The sequence below is a fragment of the Dipodomys merriami genome, unplaced genomic scaffold (assembly GCF_024711535.1).
Source record: "Dipodomys merriami isolate MVZ:Mamm:240054 unplaced genomic scaffold, mDipMer1.0.p SCAF_19, whole genome shotgun sequence".
Taxonomy (NCBI): Eukaryota; Metazoa; Chordata; class Mammalia; order Rodentia; family Heteromyidae; genus Dipodomys; species Dipodomys merriami.
The window spans coordinates 24,623,455-24,636,082 of record NW_027203270.1 but is presented as its reverse complement, the minus strand read 5'-3'; the positions used below and the strand labels follow the sequence as shown (position 1 = coordinate 24,636,082).

The 12,628-nt window shown below is 45.3% G+C and overlaps 1 protein-coding gene across 1 annotated transcript in view; it reads left to right on the top strand.

Moving 5' to 3' along the window:
- The first annotated feature begins 9,811 nt into the window (after positions 1–9,811).
- Positions 9,812–12,628, top strand: part of Gpatch8 (G-patch domain containing 8) — an 85,197-nt gene continuing 82,380 nt past the window's right edge. The window contains exon 1 of the mRNA XM_070027868.1: positions 9,812–9,908. Within this exon, the coding sequence (XP_069883969.1) occupies positions 9,864–9,908 (45 nt within the window). The 5' untranslated portion in view covers positions 9,812–9,863. The remainder of the gene's footprint in view (positions 9,909–12,628) is intronic.

Sequence of the window (12,628 nt, the reverse complement as noted above, 5' to 3'; positions counted from 1 at the left end):
TGTGTAAATTCCTAGAGTCTTGTATAATTTACCATGTATTTTAGAACTAGCTTCCACATAGGAGAGGAAACATGCATGTGTTGCCTCTCTGTGCTTGGTATACCTCATTTAACATGATTTGTTCTAGGTCCATCCATTTCCCTGCAAATGACATAACATTATTCTTTCTGTTGGCTGTGTAAAATTCCATTGTGTGGGGCTGGGAAGGTGGCTCAGTGGTAGAGCGCTTGCCTTGCATGCCTGAGGCCCTGAGTTCGATTCCTCAGCACCACATAAGCAAAAAGAAAAAAAAAAGCTGGAAGTAGCGCTGTGGCTCAAGTGGTAGGGCACTAGCCTTGAGCTGAAGAGCTGAGGGACAGTGCTCAGGCCCAGAGTTCAGGCCCCACAACTGGACCAAAAAAAAAAAAAATTCCATTGTGTATAGGTACATTTTTTGATCCACTCATCTATTGTAGACATCTGGCTGTTTCCATAACTTGGTTTTTGTGAATAGTGCAGCAATGAACATGGATGTGCAAGTGTCTTTATGGTACCCTGGCTTGTGATGTTCTGGATAGATGCCCAGGAGTGATAAGGCTGGATAGTAGGGAAGACTCCTGAGTTCTTTTGCTCAAGGCTAGCTGTCTACCACTTCGTGCTACAGCAACACTTCTGGTCTTTTGGTGGTTAATTGGAGATAAGAGTCTCAGGATTGTTCTGCCCTGGGTGGCTTTCAACCACAATACTCAGGTCTCAGCCTCTTTCTGAGTAGCTAGGATTATAGGTGTGAACTACCAGCACTGGCCTATGTTTAGTTTTTTGAGGAACCTCCATACTGATGTATAGAAAGGTTACACTAGTTTACATTCCCACCAACAGTGCAATGAGGTTCCTTTTCCCCCACATCCCCACCAGCATTTGTTGTTCAAATTCATGATGTTAGCTGATCTAACTGGGATGGGAGAGAATCTCAGAGTTGTTTTGATTTGCCTTTATCTTTATGGCCAGGGATGTTGAGTATTTTCTCATATATTTCTTTGCCATTCTTACTTCTTCTGAGAAGTCTCTCCTTTAGTGTCCATTTAGTGACTGGTTTATTGTGAAAGCTAAGATTTTTCATTTTAAAGAGGAAAACCCTTTTTCTCCTTCCTTCCTTCCTTTTCCCTTCCTTCCTTCCTTCCTTCTTTCCTTCCTCCCTCCCTCCCTCCCTCCTTCACTTCCTTTTTTCCTTCCTTTCTTTCATATCAGGGTCTTCAAATGTAACCTTGAATTCTTGATCCTCCTGTCTCAACATCCTAAATTCTGGTATTATAAGCATGTGCCAGTATATCTGGCTCTCAAGGCTATTCTTAATCCTTTTTGTCTTCTTTGCCAACATCTAATTCATTATCTTCTTGCTAAGTTATTAGCAGAACCTCCATCCATAAGAAAATTATACATTGAGAGAATACAATTTTTTTTTTTTGGTTGGTCATGGGGCTTGAACTCTGGGCTTGGGCGCTGTCCCTGCTCTTGAACTCAAGGCAAGTGCTCTACCACTTGAGCCATAGCACTACTTCCGGTTTTCTAGTTGTTTATTGAAGATGAGAGTCTCACAGACTTTCCTGCCCAGGCTGGCTTTGAACTGTGATCCTCAGATCTCAGCCTCCTGTGTAGCTAGGATTACAGGTGTGAGTGGCTGAGAATACAATTTTCTTAATGTAATTTTTGGGAAAAAAATGAACTTATAGCTTTGGCTAAAACTGTGACAGGGTCTTGCTGTGTAGCCCAGGCTGGCTTAGAGTTTTGTAAATCCTTCTCCTTCAGCCTCCTAAGTGGTAGAATTACTATTTGGACTTCATGACTGGGCTATTAGCCTCTCTTAGTTTTTTTTTTTTTTTTGGGTCTGGTCATGGGGCCTGAACTCTGGGCCTGGGCACTGTCCCTCAGCTCTTCAGCTCAAGGCTAGGGCTCTACCACTTGAGCCACAGCGCCACTTCTGGATTTTTTCTTTTTGCTTATGTGGTGCTGAGGAATCTAACCCAGGGCCTCAGGCATGCAAGGCAAGCACTCTACCACTGAGCCACCTTCCTAGCCCTCATCTTAGTTTTGTTGGGAGCAATAGCATCTATCATTGCTTATAGAAATTACTATACTATTTATCTGACATCTTACCCTCATCCTTGTGTGTGTGTGTGTGTGTGTGTATGTGTGTGTGTGTGTGTGTGTGTGTGTGTGTGTGTGTGTGTGTGTGTGTGTGTGTGTGTGTGTGTGTGCCAGCTTGAACTCAGGGCTTCATATTCTTGCTTAGCTTTTTCAGCTCAAGCGTAAGCCATATCCCCACTTCTGGCTTTTTGTTGGTTAATTGGAAGTAAGAGTTCATGGATTTGTCTGTTAGATCTGGCTTTGAACGTCAGTTCTTAGATCTCAGTCTCCTGAGTAGCTAAGATTACAGGCATGAGCCACTTGATGCCCAGCTTCTACTCTCCTTCTTACTCTCTTACCAACTATACTCCAAACGGAGGCAGTGATGGAGCTCTAGGATCACACTACTTTCTCCATAAATCTTTTGGACTTCCCACAACCGTGGAATACTTCCTAACTGGCACTTGAAGGCCTTCCTCAGTGATGGGGGCTTCAATCTCCTTTTCCACATCATTTCAAAATCCACTTCCCTCGTGTCAATTTTTCCCCCAGTGGCTCTACAAGAAATGAAGAATTTCCAGATGGTGAGAACAGAGCATTCAATGCCACGTGGCCCTTCTGTGTATGGGCTCTTCAGATGCGAAGCTCGGAGCCACCTGCTTTGTCTCTACCTCTGGCTGTGTCTCCTCCTGACACAAAGTGCTCTGCCCCAGTTTCTAACTCCCAGCTCCCATCTCAAATGTCACCTCCAGAGGTCTTACCTGACTACTTTACCTACTTTCACATCTACTTTACCTCTGTCACATTGCCTGTGTTATCATCTTCTTATCACCTTGCCAGCCTGAACCAGTCTGGTTTGTTTCCTTGTATAATAATCTCTCTCTCTCTCTCTCTCTCTCTCTCTCTCTCTCTCTCACCCCCCCTCCCCCTTGGCAAGAACAGGAACTGGATAGGCACAAGCACTTTGCTGTCTACCATGCTCACCTCAGTGCCTCCAGCACCCAGGACAGGGCTGAGTCAGATCAGGTCATGATAAATATTTGATGAATACAGGCAAAGAGACAACGAAGAACACACTCTGGGGAATTAGTCTGCATCCTGGCCTCCTTCCACAGGAGGTCCCATGGGAGCAAGCAATGTATTCTTCTTTTTCCTTTAAAAACAAAACAAAAACAAAACAACAACAATAACTGTTCTTTCTGCTGATTAAAATGAACACAGCTCTCATACCATCCCAATTTTTTTTTTCTTTGTCGGTCGTGGGGCTTGAACTCTGGGCCTGGGCGCTGTCCCTCAGCTCTTCAGCTCAAGGTGAGTGCTCTACCACTTGAGCTACAGCGCCACTTCCGGTTTTCTGGTGGTTTATTGGAGATAGGAGTCTCACGGTCTCTCCTGCCCGGGATGGCTTTGAACTGCGATCCTCAGATCTCAGCCTCCTGAGTAGCTAGGATTATAGGCGTGAGCCACCAGCGCCCGGCACTATCCCAATTCTTACATTTACGTTTCTCACCTTTCTCCTCAGTATGCCCTCTGAGCCTGGCTGAGGGTAATGATACTACTAGCTCCTTTCATCCTTTTTGGAACAAAATGCAATGATAGGCATGTCATAAGATGCATGTAAAAGGTGTCTGTTTGGTTTTGGTGGTACTGGGGTTTTGAACTCAGAGTCTCATACTTGCTAGCAGGTACTCTGCTGCTGATTCATGTCTCCAGTCTCCCCCTTTTTTGTGCTGGCTACTTTTACATTAACATCTTGATTGTCCCTAGGCATATGCCTGGAATTTGATGTCTATTTCAGGCTTCTTGTCATAGTGGTAATGACAAGGTATGTGCAACTGTGCCCAGCAATGGGTTGTGAATTCTCTTAAGTTTTCCTGCCCATCCTGGCTTCACACCATGATCCTTCTAATCTCAGCCTTTTAAGTAGCTAAGATTAGAGGTGCAAGCTGCCAGCACCTAGCAATTTTATTATTTTTTAATGAGTGCTGTTATTGGTAGTACATGCCTCTAGTCCCAGCTACTGTGCAGAATCAAGTGGGAGGATCATTTGTGCCAATGAGCCTGAACAAAATAGAGCCTGCCTCAAAATGGAAAACCTAATGTTCAAGAGCAAAAATGAGAGTGATAGCATCATAGCAAAAAAAAAAAAAAAAAAGAAGAAGAAGAAGAAAGAAAGGAAGAAAGGAAGGGAGGGAAAGAGAGAAAGTAGGTGGGACACAAAATTCTGTGTTTCTGTTTCTAGTTGTTCACTATCTAGAACTTGAAATTTTTTTTTTTTTTGGACAGTCCTGAGGCTTGAACTCAGGGCCTGGGCATTATCCCTGAGCTTCTTTTTGCTCAAGGCTAGCACTCTACCACTTAAGCCACAGTGTCATTTCTGGCTTTTTCTGTTTATGTAGTACTGAGGAATCAAACCCAGGGCTTGATGCATGCTAGGCAAGCACTCTACCACTAAGCCACATTCCCAGCCTCTAGTTGTTCACTTTCTGTGTGATCATGACCAAGTAACTCCAGCTGTCGAAGACTTCACATCCTCTTCTATACTGGTGACAGTGAAAGCCACCATAGTATGGGTTGGCATTGTAAAAGGAAGTTCTGGATGAAGGTGTGTGATGTTCTTGCCTCTTCCTGGAGTAGGGCACATACGTGGTACCAGGGAAGAGTCCCTCTTATAGCCATCAGCAGTGCTTCATTTCCCTGCAGTTGTGTTAGAGGACCCCCTGGGGACACATCTGGATTCATACACCCCAAGCACAGCCCTTGTTTTCACCAGCTCTGCCGGCTCTCTCCACCATGAGACAGGAATAGAAGTTTGATTCCATAGGAAAGCAAGACATTTTCTGCCTCATAAAAGAGCAACTCCTGGTGTTTTTCAACACCCACATGTTCTAGCCCTTTCTCCATACTTGTTGCCCCTAGGCTCCTGCAAGCTGCTGATTCTGAGCCAACCCCAATTCCTCACTGGGACTGAGCATGGGAGGGGCAGCTCTGGAGTGAGGGAGGGTCATTTAAGTATGTCCCAGCTTCTTCTCTTTAGAAGACACAGCAGTCTGGCTGTGTGCTCCCATGAGTAACTAACTTCTACTCTTTAATTTTTGTCGGTTGTGGGGGCTTGAACTCTGGGCCTCAGTACTGTCCCCTGAGCTCTTTAGTTCAAGGCTATTGCTCTACTACTGTGAGCCACAGTGCCACTTCCAGTTTTCTGGTGGTTAATTGGAGATAAGAGTCTCAAGGGCTTTCCTGCTCAGGATGGCTTTGAACTATGATGGTCAGATCTTAGCCTCCTTAGTAACAGGGATTACAGGTGTGAGCTACTGGTGCCGGCTTAGCTTCTGCTCTTATAGTTCTACTCTGTTGCTACTTCCTGCTGAACAAACTTCTAGTCTAATGATAGGAAGCACAGGTTTAGATGATAGACTCTGGAGACATGATTCTATTTTTTTTTTTTTTTTTTTTTGGTTGGTTGTGGGGCCTGAACTCTGGGCCTGGGCCCTGTCCCTCAGCTACTCAGCTCAAGGCTAGAGCTCTACCACTTGAGCCACTGCGCCACTTCTGGCTTTTTCTGCTTATGTGGTACTGAGGAATCGAACCCAGGAACTCATGCATGCAAGGCAAGCACTCTACCACTGAGCCACCTTCTCAGCCCCATGTGATTCCGTTTTAATCCAGGACCTATTTCCTTCCTTCCTTCCTTCCTTCTTTCCCTCCCTCCCTTCTTTCCTTTTTCTTTTTGTGTGTGTGCTGGTATAGGGCCTTTGTGTGTATGTATGTATGCATGTTTGTGTGTGTGTGTGTGTGTGTGTGTGTGTGTGTGTGTGTGTGCCAGTACTAGCACTTGAACTGAGGGCCTAGATACTGCTCTTTAGTTTTTTTCCTTAAGGCCAGCACTCTACCACTTGAACTACATCACCATTTCTGACTTTTTGCTGATTAATTAAAGGTGAAAGACTCACAGACTTTCCTGCCCAGGCTGGCTTCACATCTCAGTCCTCAAATCTCAGCCTCCTAAGTAGCTATCATTAGAGGCTTGAGCCACCAGTGCCTGGCAGAAGGATGAGCTTTAAAAATATTTAGCAATTGCTCTCCCTGGTTAAACATGGAACAATGAGTACAACAAAGTGAATGAAGCTGGGCATGGTGGTTCATGCCTGTAATCCTAGCTACTGGGTAGGCTAAGATTCGGAGAATCACATTTCAAGGCCAGCCTGGGCAAAAAGTACATGAGACAGTATTGCAAATAATACAAAGTTGGATGTGGCTCCCAGCTATATGGGAGCAGGATTGTTGGCTGGGCTAAAAAATAAGACCCTATTCAAAAAACAATGGCTAGGAATGTGGCTCAAGTGGTAGAGTATCTTCTTGCAACTGGAAGGCTCTGAGTTCAAACCCTGTTCTGCCTTAAATAAGCAAGTAAATAACTAAAATAAAGAATAATGAAGCAGACTGTGGTGGCTCCCACCTGTAATCCTAGCTATTTAGGAGATGGAGATCAGAAGGATCTAGTTGGGGGCCAGTATGGGCCCAAAGTTCTGGAACTTCCTTTCAAACATGGCTGGAGGGCTGGGAAGGTGGCTCAGTGGTAGAGCGCTTGCCTTGCATGCATGAGGCCCTGGGTTTGATTCCTCAGCACCACATAAGCAAAAAGAAAAAAAGCCGGAAGTGGCGCTGTGGCTCAAGTGGTAGAGCGCTAGCCTTGAGCTGAAGAGCTGAGGGACAGAGGCCAGGCCCAGAGTTCAGGCCCCACAACTGGACCAAAAAAAGAAAAAACAAAAAACAACAACAAAAAAAAACATGGCTGGACATGGGAGCCAGCCCAGACAGAAAAATCCATGAGGCTCTTATTTCTAACTAACCACTAGAAATCTGGAAGTGGAGCTGTGGTTCAAATGGTAGTGTGCCAGCCTTGAATGAAAAAGCTCAGGGACAATACCAAGGCAATTAGTTCAATCCCCAGGACAGACAGAAGTGTGGCTCTAGTGGTAACTGAGTGATCAAGTAATGAAAGGAGCTTGAAAAATAAGATACTTAAATGTTCTCAAAGTGGTACTTTCTACTTCAGCCCTGCTACCTCCTCAAATAAAATCATCTTTGGTATCATCATTTTTCCTTTCTTCCCTTTATTTTAATGTTGTTTGAATTCAGAGCTTCATGCTTTATAATCTATAACTTGAGCCACACCTCCAGCTCTTTTTTGCTCTGGTTATTATTATTGTTTTGTGCTGGTACAGGGCCTTGAATTCAGGGCTTAGGCACTGTCACTTAGCTTCCCCTTCCTCTTTTCTTCTACCTTCTCTCTTCTCTTTTTCCCTGTAATGTTGGGGATTGAACCTAGGGTCCTATGCATGCTAGGCCAGTGCTCTACCACTGAGCTACACCCTCAGCCCCCTTATTTGTGTGAATGTGAGACACGCAGATAGTACAGGGTCCATGGTTGCCAGCAGGTGAAACCAGTTTCAGTGGTTACCAAGGCCACCTGCAAAGGCTGGCCCATTTATCTGCCCATAGACCCCCTTGTATAAAGACTAACCCAGGACCCCCAAAGGATCTCCCCAAGAGTACCATAAAAGTCCTGATAAAAGCTGGGCACTAGTTGCTCACACCTGTAATCCTAGCTACTCAGAAAGCTGAGATCTGAGGATCACAGTTCAAAGCCAGCACAGGCAGGAAAGTCCATGAGATTCTTATCTCCAATTAACCACCAGAAAACTGGAAGTGGCGCTGTGGCTCAAGTGGTAGAGCACTAGCCTTGAGCTAAAAAGCTGAGGGACAGTGCCCAGGCTGAGTTCAAGCCCCATGACCAAAAAAAAAAAAAAAAAAAAAAAAAAGTTCTGATAAAATTCCTGGGAGCACAGCCATCCTGTAGAAACTGAGCACTGGCCTAGGCATATCTCTTATATAAATAAGCTCCACCTAACTTTCTTGACTCCCATGGTGCCCCCCTCCCCCACCCCATAAAGACAGGTAGGAATGCTGCTCTCAGGACTCAAGCATTACAACCTAGCCTATTGATGCATTTCCTGCTGGACACACTTCCATTTCCTATCCTTCACTGCTACCTGTCTTTGTCCTGATCCTTTGGACCAAGGGAATCTAGAATCCAGATCCTGAGAGAAGCTCAATTTCTTTTTTTTTTTGGGTCCGGTCATGGGGCCTGAACTCTGGGCCTGGGCGCTGTCCCTCAGCTCTTCAGCTCAAGGCTAGCGCTCTACCACTTGAGCCACAGCGGCACTTCTGGCTTTTTTTCTTTTTGCTTATGTGGTGCTGAGGAATGAACCCAGGGCCTCATGCATGCAAGGCAAGTGCTCTACCACTGAGCCACCTTCCCAGCCCCAATAATTCGCATTCTTTGCCATACTTCTTTCCTGTTATACTTTCTTGTCATTTGTTGTTGTTGTTGGGTGTGGGACTTGAACTTAGGGCCTGGGCACTGTCTCTGAGCTTTTATGCTCAAGGCTAGCACTCAACCACTTTGAGGCACAGCTGTTTTCTGGTGGTTAATTGGAGATAAGAATCTCACAGCTTTCTTCCTGGGCTGGATTTGTATGGGAATTCTCAGATCTCAGCCTCTGGAATAGATAGGATTAAATGCTAAACCACCAGCTTTCAGCTAATGTCACTTTCACTAGCCCCCAGCTATTGTCATTTTCACTAAGAGTCATGTGAGTCGTCTTGCCTGAATTCAATATTCTGGCTGGACGCAAAGGACTGATAGTTGCTCTGACTTTCAGGTGAAAGGGCTTTTTTTTTTTTGGTCCATCATGGGGCTTAAACTCTGGGTCTGGGTGCTGTTCTTCAGCTCTTTAGCTCAAGGCTAGCGCTCTACCACTTGAGCCGCAGTGCCAATTCAGGCCTTTTCTGTTTATGTGGTGCTGAGGAATCCAACCCAGGGCCTCATGCACGTGAGGCAAGAGTTTTGCAGACATCTAACCTGGTTGGCTTCAATTATAATCCTCTCGATGTCAGACTACTGAATAGCTAGGATTATAGGTGGGAGTTACTGGACTCAGCCTGCACCAATTTTATGTCTTATATGTGTGTGTGTGTGTACCTATATCTGTATATACAAAGCTAGTCTGGCTCCAAAGTCAACACTTCTAACTATTACATATTATGCTACTTAGTAGATAAAGAAGAGGATAGGCTTCCGTGAGAGCTGTGAGAGGCTGGGCGCCTATGGCTCCGCCTGTAATCCTAGCTACTCAGCAGGCTGAGATCTGAGGATAACGGTTCAAAGCCAGCCCGGGCAGGAAAGTCCGTGAGACTCTTATCTCCAACAAACCACTCGAAAACCGGAAGTTGCACTGTGGCTCAAGCGGTAGAGCGCTCGCCTTGAGCTGAAGAGTGCAGGGACAGCGCCCAAGCCCAGAGTTCAAGCCCCACAACCGACCAAAAAAAAAAAAAAAAAAAAAAAAGCTGTGAGAAACGAAAACTGGATTGTGATCAAGTGGAAACTCCCCAGATCCATCCGTACCAAGCCCTCTGACCTTTCCTCCGGAAGTGCTTGCGGCTCTCGGGCTCAATTGCGCTTGCGCAGCCGCCGGAACAGGGTCGCTTGGGGCCGCGCGTAGAGCAAAGATTTGAGGGCGCCTGCGCCAAGGGGGCTCCCGTCAGAAGGCGCGTTCCCGCGCGCTCCCTCTCGCGTCTGCGCGCGCGTGCCCGGTGGGCGTGGGAGGAGGCGGGGAACGCGGGAGGGGGCGGGTGTCGCGGGAGGGAGAGAGCGAACCGGAGAGCGTCGTCCTGAGAAGAGTGAAGGCGGCAAAATGGCGGACCGCTTCTCCCGCTTCAACGAGGATCGAGACTTTCAGGTAAACACGGGCGTCGCCGCGGCTCCGGGGAAGGCTCTGGCTGAGCCCGGAGCCTCGGTCATCCCGGCCTCCCGGCTCGCTTTCCTTGGGGACCCTGCTGCCGCTCGCGACCCGGCTCGCTCTTGTGTCTCCGGTTCCTCAAGGGGCCTCCTAGCTAGAGGCGAGGCCGCGTCTTCTCGCGTCTTTCTCTTTCCCCTTCAACTCAGCTTTCGGCCTATTTGGCTGTTGGTCCCGGAGCCCCAGCTGGGCTGCTGGTGGGCGGCTGTGTGGTGGCCGGTCCGGAGGCCTGTGCCGGCGGCGCAGGGGTGGCTCCCCGGGGAACCGAGGGTTGAATTGGGGAGGGCTTGGAGCGAGTGTTGGGGCGATCGGGGCTTCCAGATCCCTGGATCCTGCTCTCACGCATCTTCCTGGGGTGCTTATCCCCTTTTTTCTCTTACTTTAATAAACAAGTGCCTTCATTGTCTATGTCTCCCTCCCCCCCTTTCCTCACCCAGGAAAAAGGTTCTCTCAGTCAGACGCCTTCTTGTTGAATCGAATATTCAGATTTCCCCGCACAAATACGGCTGTTGTTATAAAGTCGTTAATTGAGATCGGGAAAACAATGATGGGGCTATGTATGGATCGATGTAAACTTTAACCCCCCGAAAGATTTGTAAGCATCGAGAGGAATAATGGCCTTTTCAAGCGTGTGATAACTAGTGGCGAAAGATTATTGTTTTTATTATCTGCAAATGTTGATATGGAAAAATGCCCTTGGGATGGCAAACATTATCGAAGGAAAGGTAGCGGCCAAATTAGAATAAGTCATCTTTTGGCTGTTTTAAATACTTTATGTTGAGCAGTTGCCGCGGAAATATCGGAGACTAAAAGGGATTTAGTAGAGATGCCAATTTCTAGAGTCTCAGAGAAACCACTGCATTACTACCGCATATCCTGGCAACAGTAATTTGGGTCAGGGGATGAATCCTCAGAACTCAAGTTTTTATCCCGCCGTAAGATCTTTCCCAAAGCAACCCGATAATGCTCTAAATGTGTTTCAGAAGGCAGTTTGAAGGGTTTGAATTACCTGAGATGATTGGATTGGTAAATGAACAGGTAAAGCAGTTTAACAGTTTTAAACCAGCACTGTTAACAGTCTAGTACATAGAACGCTATGAGAAGTTTTGCAGCAGTGAGGGATCTGGGGGCTGTTGAAAAGCCTTGTGATCATGTGCCTGCTGTATATGCTGCAGCACTACACAGAACCTCAAGGTGTTTTAAGGATGTAACTCGGGGCCAGTAAAGTTTGAAGCAATTTGATCCTTGAGGTTTTATTATTATTTTGTTTAAATAACAAGCACTATAAAACATGAGTAGGTTTAAGTTGTGGAAGCTCAAATGCTTTTCAGAGGAGAAATTCAAGGTGACCTAATATAATTTGAAAAGATAGTAATATGGGCAATTAAATTTTTGGGGAAAAATGGCTCCCAACTATGTCAGCAGGTTTAACCACCAACAAAAATACAGTACATTGAGTGAAAAATTTGAAAATTATAGGTAACTGGGTGAGTGCTGTCACTCCCAGAATTGAAATTATCTTGTTCCTTTTACTATTCAGTTAGTTGGGCTAACAGCTTGATCTTAGATACTTTGTACTACTTTTCTGCTCTTATATTAAAATAAGTCACTTCCACCATTGTTTAAAAAAAATTAGATGTCCTAGCATTTTGCTTGACTAGGATATTAATGATGGAAACATTCTGGAAATTATAAGATGGTAAATAGGTTATTACTGAGCTACATTCCTTGTTCGTTTTGTAAATTATTTTCTACTATGTCTAAAAAGATTTATTTAAAAAACATACAGGTTAGGGGTATAATTGAGAGTGTGCTTGCCAACTATGTGTGAGGTGCTGGGTTTGATATCATCTCTATAATGATGATGCTTAATGTGGTATAGACAATATAGGTTGTCTTAATGTCCTGTGAGTTAAAGTTATTGGAGAGAGAATGAAATGTAATAAGATCTCCTAGTAATAATGTATCTGAAACATTTTTTTCAAGTTTGTTACTAAAAAATAAAGGTCATCTCCTTTTAAAATGTGTGTGTATGTGTACTGGGCGCTGGTGTTTCACACTTGTAATCCTAGCTATTCAGGAGGCTGAAATCTGAGGATTGAGGTTCAAAGCCAGCCTGGGCTAGAAAGTCCATGAGACTTATCTTCAGTTAACCACCAGAAAACCAGAAGTGGTTCTGTGGCTCAAGTGGTAGAGTGCTCCCCTTGAGAGTGGATGGACAGCGCCCAGACCCAGAGTTCAAGCCCAATGACAGACAAAAAAAGAAAAAATCAAGATGTGTGTGTGTATATGTATGCATGTATGCAGATATGCGGGTCCTAGGCAGATCTCAGCCTCCTGAGTATCTTGGTGTGAGTGCCCAACTTAACAGTTTCACTTTTTATCAGTTTATTATCAAGTACAAATTAGAGAATTTTGATGTTCTGTTGAACTTAGTATGGCATCAGAGAGTTGGACTCAATATTAGGTTTTGTGTACATCCAAAAAGCTTAACTGGTATGCCACTTGAAGCATTTAGGAATATATAAAAGATAATCATTATCGGAAACTTTTTTTTCCCAGGAATTTGGTCTCTGTATTTTTATTTATTTTGGTCAGTCATGGGTTTTGAACTCTGGGCCTGGGTACTGTCTCTCAGCTCTTCAGCTGAAGGCTAGTGCTGT